The following is a 17,967-nucleotide window of genomic DNA, read 5'->3' as shown; positions in this document are numbered from 1 at the left end:
AAAGCACGCACAGGTTCCCATCTCTTGCAAGGCGACTCCCTTCATTGCAACCGATCGCGCAAATGTGTTGCCGAAATGCAATCCCTGCGTAAATGACCTCGGTGTGGTTGTTTTGCAGAAGACAGACCTCGTTTTAATATTCCATAGACGTAGGGTGTTCGCGCGTGCTTCAAATTCTGACCAACTTTCTAAAAATAGACCGCCTTGACGTCAGACAGCCTATCACGGATTAGTCTAGCGGGAGGGGTCTGCGCGGCCATTTCGCTAACAAACACAACCGCAGAGGATCATCAAAGGATTGTGAATGAAACCGAATCCGTACTGAGAGGGCAAAATACCGCAGCCGCTTACAAAGACGAAAAGCGAACAGAGAAACTTGTGTTATTAGAATGAAAATAGATGACGTTATTTGTCAGTTTGCGGGGGTGGGATAAAGTTCTACAGATAGATATCGGTTGGCCAATCATCGCTCTCCCTGCGCTGGATTGATGACCTCTGGTCCAATCAGCTTCTGACTCTGCTAGCGCGTCATAAGCATAGCGGCCAATAGGCATCGCGTTGGGGCGGGTGTCATTGAAGCAGGAGTTCCCTCTAGCTGTGGATAGAGGATTAATGGAGGGGGTCTGACTGTCGAATTATGCGAACTACATAGTGCACAAGACCGAATTGCTTTATCAACATAAACAAGCAAACGTTCACGCTACCGAAAAGGTACGGAGAAGTGGGCGTGCTGCGACAGGAATCGCGCACGGACGGTGAAAACAAGGGCTTGTGTCGCTCAAGTCGAGGGCCTCGCTGAGGGTTAGCAGAGCGAGGAAAGAGGATCGAGTGAAGGAGAAGAAGACGGGCTCTTAGTAGTATTTCAAAGGACTGGACCCGAAACAGGAGAACCGAGAGACCTTACCGAACCCGAAGCACAGCAATCGGACTGCTAATTACTGTTAGCTAGCTAGCGCTCGCTCGCTAGCTAGCTAACCAACTAACAAGCCACTATCAACCTCCAGACTTTATGTGATCTGACAGCATACTGTGATCCAGTGAGTTATGACTAGACATAGCTAGTGCAACGGAAGCAGAAATCGTATGATCATAAAGGGGACGGAGTCTGAAGACAGTTGGCGTAAAGAAAAGTCGATTTAGATCTGTTATACCTGGCCTGCAATCATGGGCAACGCGCCCACCGCCAAGAACAAGGGCAATGAGATGGAGAGCGGTAAGTGTGTGTGTGTGTGTGTGTGTGTGTGTGTGTGTGTGTGTGTGTGTGTTTACTTGAATCAGTCGCACTCGTGTTGTGTTTCAAAGCATAGTGTTTCTGGGCCCATCTTTTCCATTCATTTCCATTGAATGAATGACTGACATGATCTGACTGACATCATGGTTAAAGGGATAGTTCACCCATAAATGACCAATCTGTCCTCATGTTTTGTTACTTTCTTCTATTGGTCACAAAATGAGAGTTGCATTCACTTTCAAAGTATCAAAAAAAGAAGAAGATACAATTAAAGTCAGTTGTTATTGTGACCGAGGCTGTCAGTTCATAATAACATATCTTCGGGTTGAGAGCAACGTGATGGTTAATAAATTACAGTATGTTTTCGGCCACACTTTATAATAGGTGTCTTTAACTACTGTGTGCCTACATAAAAATGTTACTTATTGTGTTGGATGTTGTATTGCAAACACTTGTGTTGCTATTGAAGTGGGATATGGGTATGGTTAAGGTTAGGGACAGGTTTGGTGGAATGGGTAAGGTAAGCTGCAATTACATGCAGGTATTTTTAAAATATAAGTACAATGTAAAAACATGTAAACAATGTAAAAAATATACATATTCCCCATGTAAACTTTGACCAATTTTCCATTAAAGTCATGAAACAGATGTTACGATAGTCTATTCTTCCCCTAGTGAAATGGCTTCTCGAACAAGAATAAATGTGGGGCGGGGCTTGATTTTGTCCATTTTGAATTGATTAGATGGTTGTAGTTTGCTATTGGTTGATCTGATGTGAGTGACAGGTTGATCCCGCCCTCACGCCAGTAAACACATCATCAGAGAAGAGAAGTCGCTGCAATAGGGAGAAGATGTTATTTTGATTAAAGATTACAAGGAAATTAATAAAATAAAAAAATAATGTGCACAGATAAGTTATAATAAATATGGCAATGTTTCATAAAAAACAAGAATTGTTCATTTTGACTGTTAGCTAGGATCCTATGTGATCTAATAAAGTCACTTTCACTGACTGCTTTGAGATGTTACAGTTAAGTGTGATTGTCAAACCCGGCTTGTCCTTGATTATGACACGGAGAGTGTCTCTAAAAAATCAAACAAATGACAAAACACTGTCTATTTTTCACATTAAGATTGTGCACTTCCTTTGCAACTAGTCATAACCATTTAATAACTTCTTTATAAACATCACTACCTTTGGATTTATCTGTGCTAGTGGTTATTATAGTGCTCTAAATTTTCACTCAGTTTAGTATTACGCTTGATACTGCAGAAATATAATAATGGAGTTACATTTTCTGCCTGAGAAATGGCTTGTAAGACTGAATCTAGGGAAGTGTTTTCAAGGATTCTTTGTGTAAACACTTGAGATTGTCAGGAAGTTTTGGTGAATCTCTCCAGCCAGCCTCTTGTAGTAATGTTTCACAAGTCAAGAACCTTTTAGGACACGTTTGTTGGTTGCAATGCTTGGCAAACGCTATATTATGCTATATGTCTAGAAAAGTTAAAGCTGTAGGTTTATTTATTTAGTTCGCCCAAAGAATTACAGTTTTGCCACAATTTACTCACCCTCATATTATTCCAAACCTGTTTCTTCCGTTGAACGCAACAAAAGATATTTTAAAGTATATCCAAGCTGCACTTTTCCATACAATGAAATGAAATGGAGACTAGGGTTGTTGATCTCAATAAATGTCAAAAAGCAACATTAATCTAGTCCATAAGATTTGTGGCTTCTTTATTCACTGATAATCTTCCCTTCTGTCACAGATCTCATTTCTCATTTCACATGGGCTTGTCTTCAAATATACCACATGAAGACACTGTGCATTATGCCAAGCACTGTTGGTTTTACGTGTCGCATTATGGCGCCAAGCCTGAATATTTTGGAAATGTGTTATGAACTGTGGAAGAAGGAAAGATTTTGTGCTAATAATCTCTTAAATTTCTGTCTGTTTATCATATAAAGCTACGCTATGGCTTCAAAATACTTGGACTATTGCACATTTGATTGTGCTTTTATGGATGCATCTTTCACTGTATTGAAAACATAGGCTTGAAATGTTTTTTTTGTGTGTGTGTGTGTGTGTGTGTGTCTGTGTGTCTGTGTGTCTGTGTGTCTGTGTGTCTGTGTGTGTGTGTGTGTGTGTGTGTGTGTGTGTGTGTGTGTGTGTGTGTGTGTGTGTGTTCCACAAAAGACACAAGTTAAACCGTTTCAAAACACACTGAGACGAGTTTATGCTAACTGGTCTTTTTTCTTAATCTTTACAAGAAGGTCATGTTGGTGCTGTTCTTTGATAAAGTATCGTGAATGGAAATCAGATATGCAAGAAGATTTTGTATATGGTTTACCTAAATTGTATGTCCTATTTATAGAGAGCAATAGCTGTAAAGGTGCGGTCACATTAGCAACATATTTCTTGTGCAAATGGACTTATTGTCAATAATGTAGAGATGTATGAAGCACTACTCGCACAGAAGTCAATTTCAAACCAAGAAGCTTTCTGTTGGTCAATGCGGCAAATTCGTAAAACTCCCCGATTGCATGTGTTCTTATTAGAGTGGTATTAAAACCCGATACAGGTCGGATGTTTTGCAATGCAACCTCAGTCTGAACAGTCATAATCGAACTCATGCGACATGCACTCTAGAGCAACATTCGTCACAATTCTGCACTCATGGGAGTCACTTCAAAGATTTTACATATCCGAAGTTATCAAGACAGTTGCGAAAGACAGTTAGTGAAGGACAGTAGTGTGAGTAGTATTACAGTGACAAGTACAAGCAAAACACGAGCACTCGTATCATAAAGTAATAAGCCCCTTGAAGCCGTGTTTTACAGTGGATTTAGACCAGCTAAGGGGCGTTGTTAGCTACGACGCAGAACAGCGCTAAGCTAACCCTCTTAGCTGTTCTAAATCCACTGTAAAACACGGCTTCAAGGGGCTTATTGCTTTTATAAAACGGTTATTCCATGAAAATATTCATTTTAATATTTATTATATTCATAAAATAAACACCAGCAACAAAAAAAATAACGGTATAACACATTTATTCCTCCGCCAAGCAAAGTAGTTCCAAAGAGGTTGCTAAGCAACACATGCAGCAACAAAGAATCACAAACGGCAGTTGCCGATGGATGGATGGATGGATGGATGGATGGATGGATGGATGGATGGATGGATGGATGGATGGATGGATGGATGGATGTAATGTGGTCACAGGTGTATGTTGAGTAATTTACAACGGCTTCGAACGCGGCTCAACCAATCAGAATCAAGGACTGGAACTATCCGTTTTATAATAAATGTTTAAGAACTCTGCTCAGTTTTTCGCATTCCTCGTCTTTGTTTTATTTTGCCTGCGCATAAATTTGCTGCCCTCCGCAGCAGATCACACTATAAATAAAAGCGTAACCACTTACTTTCATGTAATCCGTGTTTACTTCCGTATGACGGTGAGCTGTGTGACGTCTTTTTATCGTTCTTTTGCGCATGCGGGTCAGTTCAGGACCTTGATCTGTTCGCACTGGAATCTGATATTGGCCACGTTTAAAACAACAATGTGAGCAGCTGTACAGAAAATAAATCGGAGCAATAAATCAGAATTGAGCAGTGAGGCTAGCAGTGTATCTCTTGGAACTTGGTGTTAGTTTATTTGGCAGTTGAAACAATGATTAAACTATAATAAAGTCCCAGGCTGTGCTCTTCTTGATTATCAGTTGAATCCATCCCTCAATAAATTGAAATTATCTCGAAGTCGATTAGCCTAATGTCCTCGCCCATTTTAACTTTAACATAGCGTGGCAATGATTGCAGATCATCCTAAATGGAGGCTTGTTCCAGGAACAGCTGAGGAAAGGGGCCCTAATTCGGCAGCCGCACTGGATTTCATGAGAAAGGAATCTCTGACCCCTAAGGGTCAAACCAGCAACAATTGTTTGTATGAGGGGGATGTGAGTGAAGAGGACCCGAAACATAAACACAGGCCTGCCACGAGTCTTCAGAGAGCACTTGGGAACCGATGCGAGGAGGAGGTCTGGGCTGGTGAAGTCGTGGAGGCGGGGTCATATGATGCAGTCTGTGTGATCTAGCCAGCCTGGAGTGTTGATGCTGAACAGTCTCTTGAACATCATGTGATGACCACTGTCATGAACAAGACCACTTTGTGTGTGGCCTTCAGTCTGCATCTTCAGGCGATGTAATCTCTTTGCTTTCTGTCTTTTTCTTGTTGGAAAACTTGTTGGAAATGAGATGTCTCCAAGATATTTCTTTATTTTATAAGTGCTTTTTGCCCGATAGGGATGGGTGGTATGATTATATTTGTCTGCACTGTGACAGTAGACCTGTGTTACCTGGTAGAGGATTTGCTGTGTAGTTTACCCCGGTACTGACAACATATCAAGCAAGTCTTTGACTTATTTACATGTGAGAATAATAGGGGTAACATAAAGTAATCCGAAAATACACTGTTACGCGAGGAATTACTTGAGGGGTATTTGTTGGATGTAACAGTTTAGTTGTTTATGGCTGTTGAATAACGTTGCAATTTGCAGCATCAATGTAAAATTCCTTTGATGTCACAAGTCACATGTTCAATTGGCTTTGAACCCGATTCATCCAATCAGAATTTATGCTGAATTTTCTGTTTTATTATGATATTAGTTTTGCCTCTTTTATTAGGCCTATATTAGTTTGCCTCTGTTTTCTCTTATGCTGATTTAATATTCTATGAATAATCGCTTGAATTGAATTCACTGTAGGCATTATCTGCTTAGTGTTTTCATAGAACAATGTGAAGCTCTATAAAGAAGAACGTTATTGAAGTGTAATTTGGTGGTTTAGTGGGATATGCTATACACTTCATCTAAAACTATATAAAAAAAACAGCTTTTATGACCTGTATAATTATTGTGCATGCAGCTTTTATGAACTCCTATTAATTATGAGTACTTTTATGATGAATTTTTCATGGTGCCCTGAACTGCAAAAAAAAGAAAAGAAAAGTGGATTCAAAATGGTGACAAACTTAAAACAATCGATGTTCAGTTACAGCACCTAAAATCTGTACTTCATACATTAAAGGAATGGTTTACCCCAAAAAATAAAAAAAATCATAATTTTCTCACATCTTCTGTGGAGCTCAAAGGGAATTTTTTCTCCTCTTCAAAGAAAGTGAAGGTTGAATATGCTAAACGTAGCCTAAATGATAATTTCGACCTGTTCATCACATGTGTGGAAAAGAGCAGCGTGAAGATCCTTCAAAATGTCTTCTTTACAATGGCTGCCGTGCGGTATGTCCGTTAAGCCCATGAGGCCGTAGGGTGTCCCATTTGTCATTTTAGGCTTCAGTAGGGTGCTTGCAAGGGCCCCCTTTGTGGTCGATGTGTGCCCTTAATGCGCACTTTTGCTGAGGCCACACTGGTGCGAGCTCCGCTGCAGACTTCTTCCCGACAGTCAAAGCGCCGTTACGTCACGTTACGTGCGGACTCGTAGGAAGACAGCGGGTGTTTAGGGTGCCATTTGGGATGGGGCCAATGACTTTATTATATATATATATATATATATATATATATATATATATATATATATATATAATTATTATTTATTATTTTTTTTTTTTTCAGTGAACTATTCATATTCTTTTTAAATCTAAAGTTTGATGTCGGAAAAAAGGTCAAGTGCATGTTATTGGTCTACTGCACAGTAGGGATGGGCATAATTAATCGACGATCGATAATCGATCGTTAAGAATTTCGTCGATCACGTTTATTTGTTATCGATTAATCTAATGCAGGTTTGTTGCGTAGTGTGAGTCTTGAAGCAATGGAATTGATTTTAGCGCGGAGGTAGTGCATCCCGGCAACGTCAGTCCCCTCAGAGCGGGTGTTTTCAGCGGCTGACTGGCTGTCACCAGGTTGCGGTCGCATCTGATCCCAGATCATGTCAACATGCTTATCTTTCTCAACAGAAATCAGTGGACTGGTGCAGAAGTTCTATGGGAATTTCATGCGTTTTCTCAGATCGGATAGCTATCTGATTTATCAAAACGATTCCATTTACACCCGGTCATATAAATGTGTTTTTGCAAAACGGATATAAATCCGATCTTGAATTCCCGCGCTACATATTTAAATTGTTGCACGTCCGAAAGCAACTGATATGAGCTGCATTTTATTGATCATCAGCGAAAATTTCTAAATCAAAGACTGCAACAATATTGCGGCAACAGCCCTGGTAAGATCATTTCGGTTCTTTACTTTTAATGAAGATGATTGTGTTTTGATGAATGACTTTCACTTTGATTTGCGATAGTTTGCACGTTGGCTTGAATAGATGCTCATCTGTGGTGACGCGTGTTCCAGTAACGCCGTCATATCTGGCTATAACATGACATATAGCCTAGGCCTATAAAACGCTCTCACATGTTTATTTCTTAGCATTTTTGGGATAAGTCAAATTTACATATGTAGTTTCAACAACCAGATGCATTTACTCTTGTCCAGTTTCGTCTGGAATGCGTCTCAGATCTCCTCCTGAAGTGGTTTGAGCGATCGGGTTTAAATCCTCCTCGAATGCGTTTCGGAGGGCATTTACATTTGGTCTTTTCACGATCGGATAGTTATCCGATCACAGAAAACGGATGAAGTGGCCATGGGTCTCTGTTTAAGAACGCCGGCTCGCTGTTCCGCTGTTTTAGAGCACTGCAGGGCATCTTCAAGTCTAACGTTACCGAACGTGCAGTTTCACTGCCACAAGTTGATCTTCTTGTAATAAAGATCTCATCGAGGACAAACAAACTGTATTTTTGTATTTTCATTGCATTTTTAATTTATAAAAAGTTGAAGAAATAATGAATTTCAATATAAAAATATTAATGATTAATCGATAGTCGATCGTTAATTCTCCCGACGATCGACTAAGAAAATTTAATCGAATGCCCATCCCTACTACACAGTATACAATTTATCTGCGATATATTTGATGCACAGTTTCATCCAAAGTCAAAGAACCTCTCGAGCCTAGCATGCAGCAGGCATAGTTGGTGTCGTCGGTGAAACAGATATGTGTGAAATGGATCTCAGTGGCATGCTGCTGCTAGAATCTATGTGTGAAGAGTGGATTTCTATTTGCATGTGACTGCATGTCATTTGAATATGCTTGATACATTCAGTTGCAAAAATGGAGTGGGTTTTTTTTTCTTTTCGCGGTGGGCTTTTGCACCCCCTCCCCTGGTTGGAATGGGGGACTTTGTTCACGGCGTGCTTCACATCCCTGTCTGCCCCATCGCCGGTGGACTGCCCTGATCCGCAGAGACAGGTGCTGGCTGCCATCCGGGGCCATGAGCCGGGGAGGTCCATATTTTACCGTCTGGACGGACAATAGAGGACGACATGGCAGACAACGCTGTGGATCAGATCAAAGCACAACAGTAAGGGTTAACGCCAAGGTGGGCTGTGGTGGAAACAGAAGTCCCTGACTGTTCAAGGAAGCCCACGGGAGGAAACGGGGTGTGCGAGCCCGGCACAGGAAGGCAAGGAAACGGAGAAGGTTCAGCCCTGCCTGCCTGCCTGCCTGCCCTGAGTCCCGAATCAGAGAGGTCAAGACAGAAGAGTCTCGTACAAGTAGGGACACTGACTTCTATTTTGTAAAAAGAGTTTTGAAACGCAGCTGTATAAAGTCGGATGCCTCTGCGCCACGCTTACTTTCACGGCTGTCTACAATGTCAGTGCTGCAGAGGTTGGCAGAGAGGCTGTTCCAGCGAGCCGGTCCCTGTCTCGGAGACTCTAGCGGTGGGGAGGGCGGCTACTACCAGTCCCAGGAGGAGTCAGAGGCCTCTTGCTGGAGTGAGTGACTGACCTGAGGCATTATGTTGGTTTAGGCTGCTGGCACAGTGAGGGTTTGGATATAGCTGTGGAAGGTGGGGCTTGGCAAAGGGGCGGAGAATCCTGCACGTCTAAAGGTCTTAACTCCCCGTCTGAAGTGCTGACCTGACTGTGTGTGTGTGTAAGATTAACTGATGATCGTTTAAAATGTCTCACATTTGATTATGGATAGTGTTAGACTGGTGTATCGACCAGGCTATTTGAGATCAATTGAGGATAAACGGTTTCTTTTTACATTTAAGTAAGTGTTGTTTAAAATAAGGCCAACAGTTCATTTCAGAAAATTGCTTTCATAACCGTTATATAATGAATGTGTTATTTTTCCGATTACCCTTATCTCTGGATGTTAATATTACCCTTTGAAAACCCATATTGACTTATAGATGTTTTTCATAATGGGATGTTGTAAACTTAAGTCGTGGGTGATATGGAGATTGAGTTTAAATTAGCACCTCTCTGTGTGCTTGGTGGATTGATGTGGGACTGCCGACATGCACATTCTGGGTACAAAGCCCTTTTTTATTCCTCTCCTAATGTTTGTGCTGTTGCCTGGAGTTGGCTGCGTCATACAGGAGTTCCAGGGAAGCTGGCTGTCTGTCTCCTGGAAACCTGTCAGTGTATCCCGCTTTGTTGGGGTCCCAGTGTTCTCCTGTTCGTTCCTGCCAGTCCGAATTATGAACTAGGTCTGCACGATTTGGGGAAAATGTCATATTGCGATTATGGTTTCATGAGTACACTTGCTTGGTTCTCAAGTAAAATGCACACACAGATTAGTGATAATGCTGAAATGTGTAGCTTATTTCTCAACTCAAACTAGCAACAACAACTAAATGCACAGTGTTTTCGAATTAAAATAATATTTTCTACAAAATTAAATAGACAACTTTGTATTGCTGCAAACTTATTGTCTCAATAGTACAATAGTATAAAATAAATGTCATATTTACCTGTGCCCTTACTGTCTAACAGGTAGGACAGAAATTGAACAAAGTTATCAATCAGTCTGCACTGCATAAATGATAAATTAAACTCCATTCTCTCACAACTCTCCACGTTCATCATGAGACTGCTCTTATGTTATGAAGATACTTGACAAAACCGACATTTTGGTATAATTGTGTGTGTTATTGTTCGTTCAAGCATGAAAGAGAACTGTATTCTGGCGTGCTGTCTGTGCGCACGATACTGGCGCACGTCTTTTTTTGTCAGGACATTCACAGGCAGCGCGTGATTGACAAAAATTAACAGATGCTGCGTTGATTGCGTACAATATTTGATCAATATTTAATCAATTTAACACGTTAACATTGACAGCCCAAATTTATTTATACCATAATAAATAGGCTAATGAAGCATTTTGCGTTGTATAATCGCATAGGCTTGACATCGCGATTGCGATGTGATTAATCATGCAGCACTATTATGAACTAATGCTAACAGCATTACCCGTTCATGCGATGATTACTTGGGGTGTAACTGTTCTCCACCCACGGTTCGGCATGCACTTGCACAACTGTTCATCTAAAATCTGACGACGCATCTATAATAATATGGTTTGATTTAATTATTACGTACTATTGTACATTTCTGTTGATGGATATGCATTCTGGCTTCCCAATATGTTACAACAGCGATGATCCAAAAAAAAAAAAAAAAAGTGGACAAAACAGTCACTCTTTGTAAACTTTGTTCATCAGGAGTGCCGTATGCTCTAATATGATTATAACCAGTCATTTACGCCGTCATCACCCAGGTGTTGATAGCGCGCAAGCTATCCGTGTTTAAACTCATTTAAGCCTTGCCTATTTAAACATTCAAGCGCAAGAAGACGTGAAAGAGCTCGCGCACCGTAAGAAGATTTGTGTGTGCACTCATCTTTAGCGCGCACACGGAGAGCCAGGACTCGTGCAAATATTGAGTTCTCATTTAAGTCTTGTGCTTGAACGGGCAAATTCACACACAAATTATGTCAACATGCCCGGTTTGGAGAGTATCCTAGCAAACATAGTATGTTATGTCTTAAGTGAACGTAAACAGTTGAGAAAGACAACGCATGTGTATCAGTGTGCTGGATCTGTGTGTTGTTCTTAAAGTGACAGCAGCCTAATATTCCTGCTGACTGTGTTTTGAATGTTAATCAAATAACAAAAGACAAGGAAATCACTCACTGCTCTTGACGATAGCTTTTGTAACTTTGATAATGATTCATCTTTTTCATTTATACAGTGAAGATTATATGCAGTGTTTGGTCCCGATCAGACAGAACACTTTTTTTTGCAGTGAGAGACGCCTTTTTAAAAATAGTTTTCTATTGGTTGTTAGCGTTTTGCGCGCTGTTTATGCACCCCGGGCGCCTCACGTTTTAGCCGCCTGCTACACCTCGCATTTTTGTAGGTGCTTTCTGAGCGGCTTTAGTTGAAAAGAAAAGAAAAATCAACTCTGAGCAGAAAAGCGACTGATGTCATTCGTGTTTTTTTTTTTTTTTTCATTGTCCAATCAAATTAATGGAGAGGTGGTCCTTCCGTTGTGATGACGGAAGTTTAGGTGTTTGTTCATACCTCACCCTTGATTAAGGTCAGAGCAAGTGCTCTTTGCTTGTCCGTTTTTTTTAAGTTTCTGCTAAAATTAGTTTACTTAACAGCAAACCAAAGATTCTAGAGCGCTCGCGCTATAATTCGTTATTAGAGTGACAGGACAGCTGATTCGGTGGTTGCCTAGCAACATACAAACACCACAGCGCACTGCTCTTTTCTAAATTAGAAAAAGTAAACCGAAAAAGTCAATGAAAAGCACTGTTTATTTTATTTGTATCTTTGCTCCATTTTATTTATTTGTGCTGTTGCTTGTAGTTTGATTATTTGTTCTTATTTTCTTTATTTTTACTTGGCAGTAGTCCAAAACCGTGACCCTAAAACAGTGATAAAAACCGAACCTTGAGCAGTTTGAACCGTTACACTCCTAGCACTTACCCACTCTCAAATGACTGTTAGGTGAGACTTTTTGAAAGTCTGCTGATTGCACTACAAGCACTTGATTTGTGGTTTGACATGTTTAACAGGTGAAGTCTTCATAGCTTCTGTTAAATCAGTCATTTTTTTTGGTCAACATGGACGTTTACTTAAAATACCTCCTACCTTTACTAACTTTGTATCCACAGAGTCAGCCTGTGGGAGCATGCCAAGTATCTGAGAGCTGAAAAGAGATTATACCTATAGACTAGAGCAGCACCTATAGTCTTGAGAAATGAGGTCATGTAAGAGACTTACCAAAGGTGTCACTGTCCCTTGAGTCTCCACCTGGTCAGGGTGGCTGGATCTGGCTCAGTCTTTAAATCCATCTGTCCCTGACTCTTCCTGTGCCTCTGCCTCACTCTCGCAGTGCCACTGCATTTAGAGTCTGAAATGCCAGGCCTGAGGCTACATGGTCTGCAAATGGGTGCTGTTCTCATATGAGTGTGTGTTTTTGTGGACCAGCGGCACTCCTGCAGTCGATGCACCACTAGCCGACCCCCCTTTGGTATGCGTCAGAGCAAGCAACAGCAGCCGAGGGCCACACTGATTGATCTGACTAATCAATTGTGGACTCTGTCCACTAGAGGACAATGCCAATGTTTGAGGGACCCAACGGGATGCACTTTATGCCATACCCTTCACGTCCACTTTATTTCTCCACACGCTGGAGAAATAATAATAGTCTACCATTCCTTTGCTTCTTTAAGTTGATGGGAACTGCCACACTATCTGTTTATTGTCCATGCAACTCATTAGATGCAACATTGCTGTTATAGGTTTGTCCCTCCCCTTAGCGACCAGGTCCCTATTTGGATCAATCTGGTGCGTGCGTTTGTGTATGCGCTTGCATTTTAGGAGTGTGTGTTCCACTTGAGGGTGAGTGGAATGGCACTGTGTACAGAATAAATATTGATACAAACGAAGCATGAGGCCGATTGATTTACCAGGGTGATGTCCGCACGGAAAGCGAGGGCTTTAGTTCAGCATTCGGCGCTCGAGGAAGAGCAGGAGCAGCATACTGAATCATCAGCCGCAGTTGAAGACAAAAGCAGCGTTGAACACACACACACACACCTGTAGCTTTGAGCTAAAGTGGATGCGAGGGTCGGGTGTGCAGGGACCTCTTAGGAAGAGGCGTAGGGCTATGAGCCTGATGCTGTGAGGAAGAGGAGAAAGGAGGAACCGTCTCGGCAGGGCCCATGTGTGACCGAAAAAGCTCCAGAAGGCATGGTGGGAAGCGGGAATCTCGTTCTTCAGGAGAATCTCGTTCTTCAGGAGGATCGGTGGATGGGGGAGGAGGAGGAGGTGGTAGTGGTGGAGGAGTGGAGGGTCCCACGCTCCTAGTGGACGGTAAGGGCAAGGCTAACTTTGTGTGGGAATCGGTTATTTTCCTCCAGTAGTCATGGCACCCGTTTGTCAGGGAAGCCAGCACAAAGGCAAGGATCATATCCTGAGCCATTAATGGAATCGCAGCTGGGCTATTTATATCTGTGGTTGATGTAATTCTTTGATTTTTCTTTCGGGTTGTTTATGTGCTGTAGCTGTTGAGGCCTGACCTTTGTTTTGAATCTGTTTCAAGCACCTTTAGTTGTTTTATTGTGTGTTAGATCAACATCGAGTTTAGGTGAACTTTGGACGGCTGTCCTCTCCCCTGCCTCTCTATCTTCTACTGTAGTTCCTCTACAGATTATCTAAATGAAGTTGAAATATGACCCTGGAGTGTGTGCAGTCCCATCAACCACTGTGTTTGTGAGAAAGAAAACTCCTGAATCCCTCTCAGAGATAATAAGGCAGGGGAATTGACGGGAAGTTGTGGGGCGAGGCTCTCGCTCTCTCTGGCTCTGGCTCTGCCTGGAGCATGTGGATCGAAGATAATGGCGGTAACCTCGCTTTATGCCATCTGACTCTTTCACCACTGAGAGAGATCGTTTAATGCCCCACCTTTGGATTTTAAAAGCATTGAAAAGCTTCATAAGGGTGTGACGCACAGGAATCTCACTGCGCTTCTTTGGACATCTCCTCTGGGCGCTGCAGTTGCAACAGTTGGATTTTCTCAGTGGCAGTGACAGCTTGCATTTCCCCAGAGAAAGCGCTGGTGGTGGGGAATGAGGAAGAGCCTGTAATCTTAGCGTTCCCACACAGCCCCATGAGAAGTGAGAAACATGCTCGAATGCTTCTGTGTAACTTCATTGGTGCACTTATCAGATTTCTGACTTGACTCTTTCTCGCTGTTTCTGAAGCAGAAATTATGATTCTGTGATAAAAAAAAAAATTCACATACATGCGAGAGATATATGAAGCGAGAAAAAGAGTCTGTAGATATCGATTTGGGCCTGAGCTCTTGTTCTGTCATGATGGGCTCAGGAAGTATTAGATAACATGAGCTCAGTCGATGTGGTTTTAACAACACTGGAAATTAGAACAGGCCTAACCACAGACAGGCAATGAAAGTGATTGCCACAGGCTCTGAACACACAACAAACATGATGAAAAACAGAAGTGGCCAATACGGGGACCAAAGTTTAGAAAGCCAATTTCTATATAATGGAGATGGTAGTGTAGAGATTTGCTCTGAAAGTTAAACCAATCTGGACATTTTCCACAAAGTCTGTCCACAGATATGCTGAATTTCACTGATTGTATACCTTAAATCAGCATTAAAACCTAATGAAAAGCATGCTTGAATGCCTATTTCTGAGTAAAAATGTAAACATTATTGGTATATTTGATAAACTGCTTATGTGTAAAGTACTTTAATACACTGTAATGAAGATCACTTTTGAGAATAATGGGAATCATTATCAGCACAGCTGGCTGAAATGCCACACGTTACTGTCATAAATAAGGGTAGACCAGCAACTCCGGACTTTAATGTGATTTCGAGGCTGTAAAAGGTTGATGTTGGCCGCCATACTGCTATGGTCACAGTTTTTACATGTCCTACTTGTGTTGACATTTTAACAGATTCAATAGGCAATGCCCCCTTTAGACATTTGCTTAGGACATAAGCATGTCCCTGAGTGCAGCATGGTGCATGTTGATCTGTTGTGTACATAATCTCACACCATTATTTTCCCCTTTCTCCTTGTACAGTTAAGGAGTTTCTCGCTAAAGCCAAAGAAGATTTCCTAAAGAAATGGGAGAACCCAGCACAGGTCAGTTAATCCCATTTTCTGCACTGCACACAAACACTTTGTCAGCCAGTGAGCTAATGTGAGATGGTGTGCGCCTCCTTCTGGACACAAGGAGAACTGTCCAGCTGTTTGTTTGTCTTTTAAAGTCTTTAAAAGAGTGTGAGTTCACAACTTTTCTACTTGTACCCTGAGGAAAAGTTACATTTTGATGTAAGGTTTTCTGTATTTCATTACATTTCTGACAGTGATACCTTGAAATGTAGATCTTGTTAGTGAACATTCAAATGATATAACAAGTAAAATAATCACAGTCAGTTAAGTTTGACAACACAAGAACAGTCAGTGTTAAATTTGCCTTTGTACAAGCAAAATGTATTAACCTAAATTACCATATTTTCTTCTGTTTTCCTCTCGATGAACAGAATACTGCATCTCTGGACCATTTTGAGAGGTTGAAGACTCTGGGCACTGGCTCGTTTGGGCGAGTCATGCTAGTCAAGCACAAAGAATCAGGCCAGCATTTTGCCATGAAGATCCTTGACAAACAGAAGGTAAGACACTCTAACAGAAAACATCGCTAAAAGGTTTATTATGTGTGTGTTTACAGGTTTGGCTATACTTTTGAGGGCCAGATGTCCTCATAGTGAAATAATATGACCAGTGTTACCAGTAACGCGAGCTACGTAATCGGATTGCTTTTTCAAGTAACTAGTAACACATTACATTTAAATTTACAACAAAATATCTGAGTTACTTTTTCAAATAAGTAACGCAAGTTACTTTGTTTTCTCATTTACTGAATGACAGCTCTTCTGTTGAGAGAAATATTGGGAGTGAGTTATGTTGCGTTGTGTGAACATGATGGTTATTGTAGTTCTAGACTAAATATGAACAGGCGTTTACTTTTACATTTGCCAAAAATATAACTTTTTTGTGTTGTCTGAAGAAGTTAAACAAGCAAGCCCAGCCCAGGTGGGAAAAAGTAACGTAATGCATTACTTTCCATAAAAGTAACATAATTAGTTACTTTTTGAAGGGAGTAAAGCCATATTGTAATGCATTACTTTTAAAAGTACCTTTCACCAACACTAATTATGACAACTGATAATTTATTGGTCCTCACTAGTTAAAAAGCCTTATAAAGTGGCCAAAACATGTTTTTATTAAAATCTAGTGTTCTGCACAGGTTTCAGTGATGGGTGTGTTTAGGGCTTAGGGGTTGGTTTTGGCCATATATCAACATGATATAAAATCAATGGAAGTCTATGCAATGTCCTTACTAATATAGTGAAACAAGTGTGTGTGTGTGTGTGTTTGTTGAGCTCATTTTCTGGTGTCTTTCAGGTGGTGAAACTGAAACAGATCGAACACACACTGAATGAGAAACGCATCCTGCAGGCTGTCAGCTTCCCATTCCTGGTGCGATTGGAGCACTCGTTCAAGGTATTTGCTGTGCGTGCATGTGTGTGTGTTAGGACGGTTAGGATTTGGAGAAGCATGAGATAGACAGATAAAAAGTTTAAAATAATTACATTTCTAATAACTTTCAGTTTATCAAAGAATCTTGAAAGAAATCAAGGTTTCCACAAAAATAAGCAGCACAACTGTTTTCAACATTAAGGATAATCAGAAATGTTTCTACAGCAACAAATCATCATATTAGAACGATTTCTGAAGGAGCATGTGACACTGAAGACTGGAAAATCCAGCTTTGGATCAGAAATAAATTACATTTTACAATGTATTAAAATAGAAAACAATTATTTTAAATTGCAATAATATTTCACAATATTACAGTTTTTACTGAGTTTTTGATCAGCCTCGGTGAGTCAGAAATCTTTGTGTGTATCTAAATGATTTTGTACTCTTTTCTGTTGTGTTCTCTCCACTCAGGATAATACTAACCTGTATATGGTAATGGAGTATGTTCCTGGAGGAGAGATGTTCTCCCACTTACGCAGAATCGGCCGGTTCAGGTGAGTTTTTCTCCATGCATATCACACTAGCTGCATAATCTTACTCCATCCAACCGTTAATTTGGTTTATTACTACATACGTACTACTACTAATTACAACATATTGCTTTATTTTATTAAGCTACTGTTTGTACTGCTGTTTTTAGTGATGTACTACAACTGTACAATGGTATCTTTATGATGACACTCAAAGTTGCATCTTATTCAAAATACTACTGGATTATCTGTGAAGTTCAAAGATTTATTGGTCAAATGTGCAGTGCCGACGGTGAAATGTGTTGCTACATTTTGCAGTAAATCTTGCGTAACTACAGACTACATCGACCGAATCCACTGAGTCGCAGTGTCAGTCTCAGATGGTCAACGTCGAGGTCAACTTGTTAAACCTTTGAAATGTATTCAGAGTTTCTTTTTGGAGGCACTTTGTAGCAACTATACTTGAACTGATTCTCATACCTTCATTTTTTTGTTGGTACAACCTTCCTCAGAAACTGCTGCGCTGAATGATAGTTTTAAATATGTGATATTGGATATTTACGCCAGTCTGACTAAATTTCTCTGCCAGTAATAATTCCTATTAAACCCCTTAATCTATTCCCTGTTCTCTAACTTTTATTTCTTTGCTCTCAATGCCTGGTCATTTTGCTGTCCAAGATGCTTGCTGAGGATGGCAAAGATTGAATGCTGTTTTTGTTTTCGGACGTGAGTGTGATTTCGGTCGCGATTCTGG

The 17,967-nt window shown here is 40.8% G+C and overlaps 1 protein-coding gene across 3 annotated transcripts in view; it reads left to right on the top strand.

The window, feature by feature from the left end:
* Positions 1-555: 555 nt before the first annotated feature.
* The window catches only part of prkacaa (protein kinase, cAMP-dependent, catalytic, alpha-a), a gene marked incomplete at its 5' end in the record, with an annotated part of 29,444 nt that continues 12,032 nt past the window's right edge, over positions 556-17,967 (top strand). Inside the window, 5 exons of one of the 3 annotated variants that reach the window (XR_014031204.1) lie at positions 556-1,213; positions 15,221-15,282; positions 15,684-15,812; positions 16,606-16,704; positions 17,155-17,237. Coding sequence is in view for 2 of the 3 variants with exons in the window: in XM_081380579.1 (XP_081236705.1) it covers positions 8,954-9,077; positions 15,221-15,282; positions 15,684-15,812; positions 16,606-16,704; positions 17,155-17,237 (497 nt within the window). Of the gene's footprint in view, positions 1,214-8,953; positions 9,078-15,220; positions 15,283-15,683; positions 15,813-16,605; positions 16,705-17,154; positions 17,238-17,967 lie in introns of those variants that run through there. The other 2 variants (XM_081380578.1, XM_081380579.1) reach the window with 2 other exon arrangements.

This window comes from Scardinius erythrophthalmus (assembly GCF_964197995.2).
Source record: "Scardinius erythrophthalmus genome assembly, chromosome: 1".
Lineage (NCBI taxonomy): Eukaryota > Metazoa > Chordata > Actinopteri > Cypriniformes > Leuciscidae > Scardinius > Scardinius erythrophthalmus.
The sequence above is the reverse complement of the archived record's forward strand: the minus strand, read 5'-3'. Positions and strand labels throughout refer to the sequence as shown.